The 15,875-nt window shown below is 36.9% G+C and overlaps 1 protein-coding gene across 2 annotated transcripts in view; it reads left to right on the top strand.

Moving 5' to 3' along the window:
* The first annotated feature begins 412 nt into the window (after window positions 1–412).
* LOC145671273 (putative serine hydrolase) overlaps window positions 413–15,875 on the top strand; it is a 35,511-nt gene continuing 20,048 nt past the window's right edge. The window contains exons 1-2 of one of the 2 annotated variants that reach the window (XM_081740213.1): window positions 413–606; window positions 12,388–12,561. In XM_081740213.1, the coding sequence (XP_081596339.1) occupies window positions 12,396–12,561 (166 nt within the window). In that variant the 5' untranslated portion in view covers window positions 413–606; window positions 12,388–12,395. Of the gene's footprint in view, window positions 937–12,387; window positions 12,562–15,875 lie in introns of both variants that reach the window. The other variant, XM_081740212.1, reaches the window with a different exon arrangement.

Here is a 15,875-nt window from a genome sequence, read left to right as displayed (position 1 = left end):
TAGTCACAGCTAGAGTTCCCTCATGGCTAAGCAGATGGCATACGCGCCTTTGGCGTGGGAGACCCGGGTTCGATTCCCGGCAGGCGTATTCCACGTTCATCAGTAGGTCCAAGTTTCATATAGCCTCGCTGCTGGAAAGGACGCTAAACTAAAATCAACTCAACTCAATTTAGTCACATCTTTGCAATTAGTTGAACAAAAGAGACTTCGCTTTAACCTGAAGAAGATGATATTTATTTCTGTTAGGAAAGTTTTGCTTTTAAATTTATGTTATAGAAACCAAATTTACTTAGCTTTGTCTTATCACGGAAGTTTGCTTTTTTTTTTTTTATTTTTGCTATTTCTGGCCAGATTTAGGTATTCAAATTAGCCGCCTTTTCTCGTTGAGTGTTGGCAACACTACCGAAAATGAAGAAAGAAAAAAAGTACAGCAGGACACCGATTATTTAGATCACACAGTTCGGCTCCTCGTGATCTTACATAAAGAAAAATTTTAATCAATCTCTTTAGAAACACCGTCTCACTCGTAAAAATATTTTAACTTTATAAAGTTGTCCCATTACTTCACTTTAAGAGCCGTATAGAATATTGGATAGAGGTCATATGGTACGAAAGATATGTGCACTTACATAGCTAATATAAAACTATTATAAAGTTATATTATCTTGGTGCCGTGTTTGTAAAGAGGTTTGCAACACTACCGTTAAATTACGGATGAAGAATGACTGGTAAAAAAAAAATTGCGTAAATAAAAAGATAAAAGTGTTAGACCGAAGATTTCCTTGAAGGTCGTTTAATCAGCACTTCTGCACCGCTAGAACACAGTTGCTGTACTATATTTTTTAATATTATTTTCTGCACTTAGACATGATGAAACTCGGACAAGTTTGAAACTGTGTTGATCATTACTTTTTAAAAAGGCAACTTGGTATAGAGGTAAGATATAAAAATTCATTTTACCGAATTACCTTGGTAGTGAAAAATCGTGAATAGAATTTTTAAAAGGTATTTGAATAGACAATGACTCTGTAATAAGGTGGTAACTCTTTACTTTGAGCAAGACAGTGATATCCTGTGAGTATGTAGTATTGCCAAACGAGCGTAAGCGAGTGAAGGCGGGTTAGAGCCCCGCAGGGCACGTTGTTTCATGTCTTCCTTTCTTGGGAACCGTAACTATAATTGCGGGAAATGGTTCAGATGAATTGTTTATTGTCACTGCCTTGCCTGAAGTAAAGACTTGCCTTAAGGAGAGGTATTGAAAAAAATGAAATGAAATCTTTAAGTTTAACGTCCCACAGTTAGGCTGAAGAAGACGGTGATAATGAGAAATGAGTGAAATGGTGGAATGAAGAAAGTGAGAGGAAACGGGAGAACCCCGAGAAAACCCACGAGCACGGTGTTTGTCCACCACAAAGTCCACACGGCGCGAGCTGGGATCGAACCGGGGACCCCAAGCACTGGAGGTGAACGCTCTACGACAGCCATCGCGCCCCCCAGTGATGATTACGAATCATAGTGATTCTAACGTTTCATATTTGTTCATAATGAATCGGAATCGCATGTTATAAAGATTTAAGATGTACATCTTGTGGTAAGGAAGCTTTTAGTAATAGTAGTAGCGGGAACGGGTTAGAAGCCCTGCAGGGATTGGTTGGGTTCTGTTTTCGATATAAGTAATAGTAGTAGTAGCAGTAGCAGCACCAGCAGTAGTAGTAGTAGTAGTAGTTACTGTTTCAGTTCCGGTGACAACCCGGGGTAGCGGGCTATGCACAAGCCCACTAATTTTCTTCTTATTGTCCTAAAAGTTTTGCGCTGGACGACATGAAAGTATCTCACTTGGCAAAGATAAAATTCATGGGGGCGACCCTGAAATAATTGTTGAAAAATTACAATTCTTTTCTGATTTGCTTATGAATACAGCGTCCAGATGTATGGCGTAAGAACTACAGTGTTAAAACATAAACCATCCTGTGCTAAGTGGACACTAAAAAGCACGAATGGTATCTAACCGAGTCAGAACAGGTTGAAACTGATGGACCCGCGCGGAAACACAGAGATGCATCGGAACGGAACAGGTGCGTCGGTGATGCTGGGTATACGCGTAACAGAATGGTGAAATGAAGTGCTTTTTGGCAAACATACAAGTTTCAGTAGCACTTGTCATGCCTTCATACTAGTAACACTCCACTTGTAAACATGAAATACATCTTCTGTACACTGTGCAGAAATACACCCCCTGTGGAAAATTATATCTAATAGTCATCTTTCATATGCACTCACTTATCTTATTCATCGTAAAGCACTTGTAATGATTTTACACCAGTAATCCTGCACTTGTAAATCTTTCTGTCGCCTGCAGAAATGTGTTCCTTACAAATATATCTTTTCATACAAAGTATTAAATTTTACCTGTAGATCTTTCTTAATGTGGTGCGCTAAAACTACACCAGTACCGATTCATTAGCGGCTTGCTACATTTTCGTGCAGGCGTCAATCTTTTAACGAAAGTATTGAGGTATAAGTACCAGGTTATCATAAAATAAGTATCGCTGTTCAGAGAACTCTGGAGACATAACCACTTGAGAGAATGCAACCAAACTTGGTAGGGGTGCATTTGGGAACATGCAGAAGAGATTGGTGTAGAAAATAAAATTAGTTCCAATTTTCGCCACCAGGGGTAATTGTGGCGCTGTACAACACCAAGTAAGTAGCATCGAAGAAAGACGACACTAGTGATGGTAAATGATAAGAAAGACTGTAATTACCTCTTCTGTGGGTCTCATGGCATTGAATACCAACGCTATTAGAACTCCGTGGTCCGTGTCGGATTTATGAGGGAGGGGGCTTTTGAGCTGAAGCGTCCCTTTAAAATTCTTGGGTATCTTACTTAAGCAAAGTTAAATGTTAGTCTTTCTTGTGCTCATAAAATGCAAGCTCCCTCTAGAATTCCAGGGGAGGATTAGTGTCAAATCTCGCGTCCAGAAGTTATTGTGTTTCTGTTCAGTGTTAAGTACGGTGAATGTGGTATGGAAGACAAAGGATAGTATTGATATTCAATGAAAGAAAGGTCATAATATGCTCCCAGTGTGACGCCTATCATTGATTTGTACTCCTATTAATAACTCCGTGGTATAGTGATATGTTGTGTGCGATGATGATGATGATGATGTGGGTTTCTGCCCATAGGCAGGTCTTTCACGTGAAGGCCCTGGGCAAGGAAGACGCATGGTGACTATTACCGTATAAGATAATTATGACGTTCTAAGAAAGGGACCTAGAGGTTAACATGGGATCCGACTCACGTGTCTTCATCAGAAATCGAGAAATCGAATTCGAGACCCGTTAAGGCAAAGAGTGTGGGAAGAAAAAGGAAGCAAACATCGAATCACCATCAATTCACTTCGGGCACATAGTGGCACTCAAGTCCGTATCACTGAAACATGTACAGGCGTGGTAAGCACCTAGAGAGGTAATTACAGCCTTTCTTATCATTTAGCATCAGCAGTGTGTCGTTTTGCACTTACATGGCGTTGTACAGCACCACAATTATGTCTGGTGGCGTAAATTGGAACTAATTTTGTTTTCCTAAACCAATCGCTTCTGCACGTTCCCAAATATGTTCCTACCAAGTTTGGTTGCATTCTGTCGAGTGGTTACGTCTCCAGAGTTCTCTGAACAGCGATACTTATTTTATGATAACCTAGTAGCATAATGTGTAATGACTACTAGTCTTCCATGAGAGTAGCTCCTCATCACTTAATTTCTTATTCACGCAGTAGCTAATCTGTTAAGTTGTATTCCGGTGGGAGTTCATGTGGAGTGGAAGTATTGTATGCGTAAGTGTGCTCTTCCACCATCCTGTTTATACGCATACCCCGTCACTGATGCATCTGCTGCCTATGGACGCACCTCCTTGCTACTGCTCGTGCCACCTGCTGTGGTTATGCTATTACTTAGATAGCATTCGTGTTTTTTAGTGGCCACGTAGCGCAAGTTGGTTCATATTTTATGGACTATAGTTCTTATGGCATACGTCCATACTATATTTAGCTATACTGAACCCTCCTGAAGTCAGTCTGCTAGTAATGGAGCTCCTCATTTTGTACGTGCTCTGCTAAAAGAGATACAATGTTGAAAATGTAAGGTATGTGTCAGAATTTGGTAGAAGTGTTTCTTCGAGTAATGCCAAAATGTAATTTATAGTAATCATGGTATACGTTGAAAATATGCGGACCAACAAACCAGTACAGTGCATAAAATACGAACCAGTTTGTACTACGTGGCAACTAAAAATCACAAATACCATCTAATCGAGTAAGTTTCTTCGAGTAACGCCAAAATGTAATTTATAGTAATCATGGTATACGTTGAAAATATGCGGACCAACAAACCAGTACAGTGCATAAAATACGAACCAGTTTGTACTACGTGGCAACTAAAAATCACAAATACCATCTAATCGAGTCAGAGCAGGAGTGTAGCAAGGGGCCCGAGCGGCTTCGAGGGGGTGGTTCCGTACGGAGCAAACGCGTTAGCGACTAGAGGTATACGCATAAACGAGAGTAGTGGAAGGATACACTTACACATACAATACTTTCATTATTACTCAAAATTCATTTCAATATGCTGTGCACTGATAGTAATCACTTTTATTCACACACTCATGCCTTCACGAAAAATGTTTCACATTGTGTTTTACCTTAAATGTTCTATTTGGTACAACCATCTGCTCGAGTGAGCCCATTTAGAACACGCATCTACAGATAGATTGACACAGATTAACTTAAGGACGGCGTAAAGTGTACCGTACATATGTCTATAAACAACGGCATTTATTCCGTTAAGCCCCACCAGCTAATGAACAGAAATAGCTGGTCAAAAATTAAAGACCGCCAAATGGAGGCATTGCCACTTTGGGTTAACTGCTGTATCGCCGGTCCAATTTTAGAAAATTTACCAGACGAATTGGAGAACTTGTTTTGGTTTGTAAGGAAGACTGAGTGAAAGTCAGGTGAGGGGAGTAATTGAAGTTAAGGAAGTACTTGTTGTTGTTAGTTGTTTCTGATAAAGCGGCATTATATGTAGAGGCGGAAGGGACTATTTGGCGGAGGTACATTTTTATGGTTTATGGGAAAGGCAGTGTTGAAATCAGGGTGGGAAAAAATCATGATTTTTTTTTTTTTTTTTTAAGTCATTTTTGTTGATTTTCTGATTTAAATCAAATCTCTCTCCTCGTATAATACAAGTCGCAAACTGAAGAAAAAGCATTAGGCATTAGTATTAAATGCTACTTATGCCATTTAAGTAATAGTATTGGGGTTGAATTTTGAATTATCAACAATCGTTAACCTATATCTGTCCCAAACAATGTTTCTTAACCCTTTTAAATTATGGCTCTTTTTAAAGGTTGATTATAGACTTTCATTCAAGCAGGTACAGCATCATCCCTATTTATCTTAGGATCATGGTACATACATCACTCCTTTTAGAATAGAACAGCTTTTGAAACGGTAACATTCACATTTCCCTATCATGTCCCTGAAGCGGGAAATTTTGAGAGTAATCGGCATTTTTTAAAATTTTGATCCCCTCTGGTTACCCCTGTGTCAACGCACATATCTCAAAATCAACTGGGAAATACTAAGGGATGTACAAAATTTCAAGCTTCTATCTTGAGTAGTAAGGGTGAGGGTGAGGAAACTGTTTAATAATGAGCTAAGAACATTCCGACAATGCGGCAGATGACCCGATGTAATATAAAAATTTCCTCAAACATCCCTATTTATTCTAGGATCATGATTTGTGCATTATTCTCTTCAGAATAAAACAAATTTTCAAACGGTGCCCTTCAAATGTCTCCATCATGTATCTGGGGTGGGTAAATCACGATAAAAGGAATTTTCTGTTAAAAGTATCTTTTTAAAAAGATTTTTACCTCTGTGGACCCTTCGCCCGTTTTAAGGCAGAGATCTGACAAATCTGAAAATTACCGAGGGGTGCACTGAGTAAATGTGCAAAATTTCGATCTTGTGAGTGCAAAAGTAAGCCCGCGAAAAATATTCCCCAGATTCCTGTATTAAACAGGATCTCAGATAAGTTTTCTGAGGCATCCCTATTTATCATAGGAGCATAGTACGTACATCATTTTCTTCAGAATAGAACAGCCTTTCAAACGGTACCATTCATATGTCTCCACCTGAGGCGGGAAAATCACAAAAAAGCTATTTTTTTGTTAAAAATATCCTTTTTTAAAAACATTTTTGTCACTCTGGACACCGCCGTTTCCACGCAAAGATCTGAAAATTATGAAGGGGTGTACTGAAAGAGTGTGCAAAATTTCAGTCTTCTGAATGCAAAATATAACCCGCCAGAGAATAATAATAATACGCATAACAAATAATATCTTTTTAAATTTATGACGTCATCACACACTATGCCTCAACGCAGAAAGGCGTGAAAGCATATGTAACATGTTCTAAAATGCCTCCAGTCTTGAAGAAAACGAAGTAAAAAGCCTTATTGGTACTTTTTTAATCGAATAATGAAGATTCTGCCCTATCCCAGGTGATATAATTTAAAAGGTTAAGCATTAAGGAAAAAGTACAGCAACGTTTATCAAAATGACACTTTTTTCACAAAAGTTACTGATATTTGGCAGGGGCCTATTTTAAAAAACACAGAACTAGCTTGCAGCATGAAATGCGTAAATTTCGCCTAAAGTTATAAAATGAACAAATATATATATATATATATATATGGAGACGGGATAGGACCCCTCTAAATACGCCCTATTATCTGGGAACAAACAAACAGACACGCATAAAAAAAGAATTTTTGTCTTAAATATCGATGGTAATTTCCCCGTTGGAATAGTTAACGATTTTAAAACCCAAACCCAATGTTACGAAAAGAAGAAAGCAGGACTGCTCCGTTACCTGTTCAAAACGGGATTTTCCCTAATCATCCTTTGCATGATACTTGTTTTCATACTATACTGTACATTTGAGTCTCATTGTATTGTGGTTATTAACTTCCATAATCGAAATAACAGAACAGAAACGGGATTTTACTTATTTCCACTTTAAATTAATTTATTTCGGAATTCGATTTAAATCAACGATTTTTATTTTAAAAAAATTCAAGTGATTTAAATCAGACTGATTTAAATCAATCCACCCTGGTTGAAATGGTGCGTAAATGACAAGATTGTCACATATCGTGTTTGAGTTTTATCGGGTTAAATTATTGAAACGGTGGCGAAGGAACAGGCATATCATTATCTAAATGAACACACAATGCTTAATAATTCACAGTTTGGGTTCAGAAGCGGTAGCTCAACGATAGATGCCATTGACAATCTAGTGAAATGTATTCATGAAGTATTTGAGAACAAGGGTTTTGCATTGGCTATCTTTTGTGATCTAAGTAAGGCTTTTGACTGTGTAGAACATTATACATTGTTAAGAAAATTGGAATGCTATAGTTTTCAAGGTAAGAGTCTGAACTTTTTTAAAACATACCTAGAAGGTCGTGCTCAGATTGTTAGTGTTAATGGAATGAAATCTGATAGTATTCAAATAAAACATGGGGTTCCCCAAGGTTCTGTACTGGGGCCGCTATTGTTTATATTAATGATAAATGATCTACCACTAAATATCTCAGCTAAATCCTTTCTCTATGCTGATGACACAACCTTTCTAAACACTAGTATTAACTCTATAGATCTAATGCAAATGAATGAGAAAACTTTTATAGAAACTAAGGAATGGTTCAAGGCAAACGGATTTCTTCTCAATGAAGATAAGACTACCCAGCAAGTATTTTCATTAAATGAATGTCCGGAAATGTCAAATAATGTGAAATTTCTTGGCATTATTCTCGACAGGCAGTTAACATGGAAGGCACTTGTAGAATATGTATGTGTAAAACTTTCAAGAACAATAAGTTTAATACGAAATTTAAGAGATATTGTACCGAAAAACTATATAAGATCAGCCTATTTTGCCTTTTTTCAGAGTACCTTAGAATATGTAATATTGTTTTGGGGGAGTAGTAACTATATAAATGAGGTTCTGTTGCTACAAAAAAAGGTCATCAGAATAATCAGTGGGGCATCATACAGGGAACACTGTAAACCATTATTTTGTAAGTTGAAAATTATGACTGTTGTAAATTTGTATATATATATAAAGTTTATGTAAAACAAAACATGTCAGATGTTAAACGTAGACAGGATATTCATTCATACAACACAAGATATGCTAAACAAGTTGATGTATCATACAGCAGGCTAACAAAAATTAAAAATGGCTATGCAATACAGGGTACAAAATTTATGAATAGGGTACCAATAGACATCCAAAAGTTACCGCTCACTCATTTTAAAAGCAAACTGTATGGTTGGTTAATTACTGTACCATATTATAATATTAAGGAATTTGAAGAAGATAAGAGTATATTGAAATAGGGATTAAAAAACATAGTTGTAAAACTGCATTTGACGTTGTGTATTGTCTGTATACAAACTTAACGACAATAAAAATATTCTATTCTATTCTAAGCAGTGTCAGTTGTTGAAATTGTGTGACAGCATATGGTCAGGCGACAGTTTGTCGTAAATGTAGAAACGAATTGAAACTGCAGAAAAGAAACGGACCGTCTAACCAAACCTAATCTAATCTAATCGAATTTAGTACATTTTAGTACTTATTTGGATGGCATTTAGTATCTCCCCCAAAGCTGTGCAACACATAAGCCGTGCATTTTAATACATAAAATGTGTTTTTCCACTATCGTTTATATGCTCCCTGCGGACATATCCCGTCGCTGATGCTCGGCCCTCCCTGCTGCACTCCTATCTGACCCGGTTAGATAGTATTCGTGCTGCTTAGTGGGCACCTAGCACAAGATGGTTTGTATTTATGCACTAGTTTTTTTATGTCATACATTCACACTGTTTTTCGAACAGCAGTCACTACCAAGTGACCTAAGATCACAACCTAGTATTTTGGGGGAGAAGCTAACATTTACTTGTCTTTTCTTTTCATGTGGTCTGGCCATATTGCAGTAATGCCGCCACTTATGGTAGATAGATAAGGTTACGTTATATTTCGTTCACAGTACTATCCTAAGGGAGGCACACTTAAATTCATGAAATAACCTCTGTTAGCACGAAATTCACTTTTACATCTGTAGAACATGCTTCTTAAGGTAGGTATTACATTATTGGATGCAGAATAATTTTAAGAAAAAGTATAAAATATGAACCAATTTGTGCTAGGTGGTCACTAAACGGTACGAATGCTATCTAACTGAGTAAAGACACGACTGGTAGGGAGGAATGCGTCCATATGGAACAGACGCGTCAGCGACGATGAGTATACGCATAAACGAGGATAATGAAGAAACACCTAATATGCCATAGAAATGCATACCTTGCGTCTGGCACAGCTGTGCGATATTTCTATAATCACTTTGTGCACTCCTTTCACGTAGTATTTCATTTCATCGTGTCTTCCTTATGGAATAAAATATAGCTTCTTTTCCACTGACAATCGAGCACACTCGAAAAATGTTCCCTTCGTTACTGCTTTTTCCTCATGACATTTCACACCATTGATTCTTGCATTACATTTGAAAATATCGCTTAATTTTCCTTACTTTCAGCATCGCGTTCTTACATTCAATTATCCGTGCTTTTTGCATAATTTCAGCGGATATTCTTCCTTGGTATTTAACTAAACAAAACTAAACACTTTTAAACCACAGCCCACACAGATATAAACATGCACGGCAGTGCATGGCAACCAAGATCCGCTAAGAAAATTCATCTGGAAGGAAAGCTGGCCTGCACTGCCGGAACACGAACAAGAGTTTTGGTCAAAATCGACAATTTCGAAGCTGCGTTTAAAAAAAAAAAAAAAAAAAAAAAAAAAAAAAAAAAATTCGAGAGATGTGTTCATATGCCGAATTTCACATTCCTAGCTTCAATCATATCCCAGTACTGGATCCCTAAAATATGCAGTTTTTAAGTTCACTGATTCACTGACTGACTGACTCACTCATCATAGGGATCGAGTACTTCCCAATGAGAGAGAGATGTGAAACTCCGCATAAAGATACCTTATAATGAGTTGAGTATGGGAAAGATCTGAAATTTGAGGAATGTGCCGTGGGAATTTTTTTATGGGCGATAAACTGTCCTTAGCTAGGCAGAAATCGGGGGCGGATTCCTTTATTGAACACATGCACGTAGTGTTGACATCAATCGATTGAATGGTCGAGTGGGCTAAGGCGCGTATATACTGCCATAAGTTGTTGTTGATTTGGAGTTTAATGTCCCTTTCAGCAGCGAGGCTGTGGTTCGAAAACCAAACAAGGAAAAATAGTTTCTTTTTTCGGTGAATATTTTTCCTTTGTTGCATTCATTGATATTAGATGGATAAGTAAGATAATGTAGAGGTGGGGATATTTAGAATTAATGAACTTTCTGAAGCAAATGAGGAATCCAATTGTTCGACTTTGAGATATGCTGGCGGGAAATATAATTAATTTCACAAGTTATTTGAAAAGTGTATATCATTGGAAGGTAAACCCCAGGCAGTATGAAACTGCGTTACAAGCGCGCCATGTAATGAACTCCGGAATATGGAAGGATAGAATACGACTCAGTACGTTGAAACACCAGCCATATTGGGTGATCTAGTATCGAGGATTCAACATCAAGAGTTTTGAGGGCCTGTTGAAACTATTCGTATTTAGGTAATTATGGTAATCAGGTGTTAGCGTTAGTGATTTGGCAGCTTCGTGGTTAACGTACAGGCTTTAATTTTTTAAGTAATTTAGGTTCAAATGCCGGTCCACATCTTTTGGCAGATTTTTATTTACTAAAATGTGGAGTGCTTATCATTATTTCTCCAAAGTATTATTTAGTCTTATTTGTCTCTGATTCCGTTCAGTTGAACATTTTTCAAACTTAATTGAAATGCTTACGACTATTTTTTTAACTTATTTAGGTGTATTTATAACCGGTTTTTACATCTAATGTTATTTTTTGATGTTAAATTTTACTTGTCACTTCGCCCACTGGTTCCCATATATCCTATATACGCTGTTAATAAATGAAATTTAATATATTTACAAGTATGTAAGTACAAATTCCTTATTGTGTATTTAAATATTCTTTACCGAAAATAGCTTCTGGCAAACTTTGGTCGCAAAGTATTATTTTCCCTTTTAAATATCAATATGCAGATAATTAAAAAATCCTTATATTCGTCTATTGAGGTTAATTCTATATCTACTATTTAATTTTTGTAACAAATACTGTCAGTGCTATATGGTTAGCGTACGGATCTTCGGTGGGGGAGACCCATGTTGGATTCCCAGTTGGAGCTCTTGTAGTCCGGATATGACGTTTAGCTGTAGTTCCACGTCTCATGTAGCCTCGGTGCTGAAGGGGACACTATATCCCAATCCAACCAACCAACCAAATACTCTGAGAGTTATTGTTATATACGATGATGTATCAACAACGAAAAGTTTTGCATATTTTAGTTTAGTAGTTATTTTTTTAGATATTTAATATTATTGAAAGCAAAGGACTCTTCGTAGCTAGTCCGTCTTCGGAAAATCCAGTTTCTAAATCTGGCTTTGAAATCTGTAAATTTGACTTTTTCAAATGAAACGAAACTCACACGTTTGGGTAAAAACTGAAGGACTTTCTTCTTCCATATCATTAGTTTGCATGTAACTAAGTAACTCTATGGCGTATGGAACCCGGAGATTCAATGCCGCGTTCACAAAAGCTCTCCATTGACTTCTATCCTTAGCCAACTGGACCCAGTTTCTACTTTGTATTCCTATTTCTGCGAGATCCATCTTAATATTGTCCTCCCATCTGCGCCTAGCTCTTCCTAATGTTCGTTTTCGTATTGGACTTCCAGAAAGTGTTCCTACTTCCTTCCATCCTGACCACATTGATCTGCCCACCTGAGTCTCCTAGATTTGTCGACCCTAACAATGTTTCGTAAACGGTATAAATTATGTAGTTCCTCGTTATGAAGTTTCCGACATTCCCCATTCCCGTTCCTCTTGGATCCGAATATTCGTCTCAGGATCTTGTTCTCAAATACTTTCATTCTAGTTCTTCCCTTAGAGTAAGCGACCATGTAATTTGAGAAATATCTTCGTTTATTCTCAGTATTAGCAAACGCTTGTAAATAAAGAACTTCATAAGAACTTGTAGTATATATTTCATAACTTCAAGATGTTACGACACTCAGTTTGAAAATAGTATTCTTTGTAGCCCAGAAGTTGTTTTCTTGCTTAAATTACTTAGTTGTTTATTTATTTAATTTTTTTATCCGTTACCGTTTTTAATTGCAGTGAACAGAATGATAGGAACCACACCACTACAAACGATATGCCTTTGTAAGAACTTCCTACGTGGAGGGACCTTCACAAAAGCAGTACGACATCTGACAGTAAGCAAGCCACAAATTCAAGATAATAAGGAAGTCCGGGAAGTAAAGATAGAAGTACCATGGGGACATATTGCAGGTGAGTTTTATTATGATTTATTGACAAGTAGTTTCTACGTTACTATTAGGATTATCTGGATCATTGTTAGAAGTATATGTGTTACTGTTGCGAGAAATCAAAAAGCAATAGATGGAATGTGCTACTTAACAGCATATATTTTTCATATAATATACGTAAATAAATAAATGAACTCCAGCGACAGAGAAGCTATCAACTGCATCATATTTGCAACAAAATGTATACTCACAAAAAACAAAGATTTTCCTTCTATTTTCTCTAAAACTAGACATGAGAGTTTACTCTCAAGCATGTCATTTTGTTGAATTCGATGTGATCTGCCTATAAATGTTTCAAGAGTATTACAAAAATTTGTCCCAATATTTCGGAAATAGATTTCTTACATTAAAATAAGAAAAAAAGAGTTAATATGGACTTCTGGTGGAAGTGCATAGTTTCGTTGTTATAGGGTGCCCAAAACGTGAAAAAATGAACTCCACTACTATAGAAACGATTTTATTCGGGCCAAGACATCACTGAGGAGCTAGTATGTGAACTATCCAAATATCCATCTTTCAGAACCTCCGGTACTTGCACAATTAGTTTTAGAAAAGCTGTTTGATGGTAGTTGATAGCTCTCCACCTACCTCTCTAAAAATTGGTGTGCAAGTACTGGAGCATTCTTAAACATGGATATTTGGTTATTTCACATACCAGTTCCTCGGTGATGTCTTGACCCGACTACGATAGGTTCCATAGTAGTGGAGCTATGAACTTTTAAAATTCACTTGTTTCGCGTTTTTGGCACCCTATAACTCCGAAATTATCCATTTTTGAGCATAGGTCCATATGGACCTTTTATTATTATTATTATTATTATTATTATTATTATTATTATTATTATTATTATTATTATTATTATTTTGATGTGAGGAATCTGTTCCCAAAATATTGTGACATTTGTAGCACTCTTGTAACAGACTGTTTATTCTGTTCCAGTTTTATTTTGTCTAAATAGTTATATTCAATCTGTTCGTTTTATTTTGTCTAAATAGTTGTATTCAACGTTTAATTATTGGCATATTTATTTGTTTAAATTTGATTACTGAATGTTATTTTAATGTATTAAATTTTGTTAGAATTTTGCATTCATGTTTATAAGCTTTATGTACTAGAGACCTTGTCATCTCTTTAAATACTGAGTAGGTGTATTTTTTTTTTTTTTTTTCTTATGGATTGTGAGAAGAAGATGTAACAAAGTTCTTTTCTTAGAAGACAGGTTGAAATTATTATTGCTTGCAAAATAATAAGAGTTATTTTCATTATTAGAAATTTTTAGATAGTTTGGTTTGAATTTTTTTAAACAAAGCAAATTCAACTGTTCGATTAACTCACTACTCGTGCCGAACTTGCACTTAAAAATCGAAGTCTGATATATTAATCCTAAGTACAAGCTTCCCATGACTGAAACAGGATCCATCCTGTTATGAGAGGTTTAATAATAACAGAGAGGTGAGAGGCTTATTACACCCTGTATGTCTTATGTTCAGGCAATGTTGTAGCTGAACAAAAATTAAAGTTTAAGACTTAATCATACGAGTAATTTTGAGCAAGATATTATTAACCATACTATATACTGTCGTCTTGCTAGTGACATGAAAATGAGTATTCATGTTAATAGGTAGCGTGATTATCGTACAGCATTAACTTTTAGGTTTACAAAGAGATTTATTTTCTTGATTTTCTCGAAAACTATGCATGAGGATTTCCACACATTCTTATCATTTTGCTCAACTCAGGGAAAGCTATCGATTGTTATATGTCTCATCTTAATTTTATTTATTTATTTATTTATTGGGTGCTTGAATTAATTCCCGCTGTTTTATATACCAATGATAAATTGTCATTTCACAACAACAGAACAATATCTTCTACTGGAAGTACTGTCCCTCGCAGCTACAACCTTTTCCCACTTTTCGGGTAATAAATGTATTCTGCCATAGGAAATTACGGGCTTCTGTGAGGCAATCCATCCATCGAGCCAATTTTGGATATCTTTGACAGTTTTAAAGTGTTGGTCAGAAAGGTTATGCTGCGTGGATCGAAACAAATGGTAGTCGGAAGGGGCGAATATAGCGGGTGGGGTAAAACATCCCATCGCAATCCCTCTAAGGTTTCTTTCACTACATTTGCAACATGTGTTCTGGCATTGTAATGGAGCAGAATCACTTTGTCGTGTCTCTAGTCATACTCCGGTCGTTTTTCTTGAAATGCTTGATTCAGATGCAGTAATTGTATTCGGTAACGATCAGCATTCATCGTTTGACCCAGTGGAAGCAGCTCATAATTAACCACAAAGACTTGATCCTACCAAATGCACAGCATGATTTTCATTCCATGAGTGTCCGGTTTTGGCGTTGATGTTGATGGTTCTACGGGGCTCACCCATGATTTTCTGCGCTTGGGATTGTCGTAACGAATCCATTGTTCGTCGTAGGTTACAATGCGATGCGAAAACGACTTCCGTTTATGTCTTTGAAGCAGCACTTCACAAAAGGTTAAACGTTTCGCAATATGTCTTTCCATCAATTCATGTGGCACCCAGTTTCCCACTGTTTGGATCATTCCGATGGATTTTAAATGCCTACTAACACTTGATTCATCAGCATTTAGAGTTTGAGACAACTGTTTAAACGTCTGAGATGAATCTTCTTCCAGTAGTGGCTCTAAGTATCCATCTTCAAACTTTTTCGGCTGACCACGACGCACTTTATTGGTCAAGTCAAAATCATTGTTTTTGAATCGTCGAAACCACTCTCTACACGTTGTTTTCGATAGAGCATGCTCTCCATACGCCTCCACTAGCAACCGATAAGTTTCTGCAGAAGATTTTTTAAGATGGAAGCAGGAGAGTAGCGCTTCCCACAAATGTTGTTTTTTATGCACAAAGCTCGCCATGTTCAAGACACTGAAAACAAATGAAGGGTAAGGGGAAAAAACAAGGAATGTCACAAAACTGCATTTTCGAGAAAACAGCGTTTTAATATTGAAAACCGCGTACAAACAATAGGGTTATGATATCTTTTGCCACTTTTTACATGAACATTTCTACATCTACGCATGCATGGCATAGACAGTCAAAGAGTGCCAAGAGTCACCAACAGATGGGACAAAGCACCCGAAAAAGCACATACATGGACATTCCTTGTTTTTTCCCCGTACCCTTCAAATGTTCTTTTCACTTCACTCGAAGGCCAAATAATGCTCTGATAGCCCAAGGATAGCACTTCCAAATATGTATCCTGTCATAGTCCGCTGTGCTGCAGTAACACAAC

Source organism: Thermobia domestica, chromosome 15, assembly GCF_964235325.1.
Source record: "Thermobia domestica chromosome 15, izTheDome1.hap1.1, whole genome shotgun sequence".
NCBI lineage: Eukaryota > Metazoa > Arthropoda > Insecta > Zygentoma > Lepismatidae > Thermobia > Thermobia domestica.
This window is presented reverse-complemented; position numbering and strand designations above follow the sequence as displayed.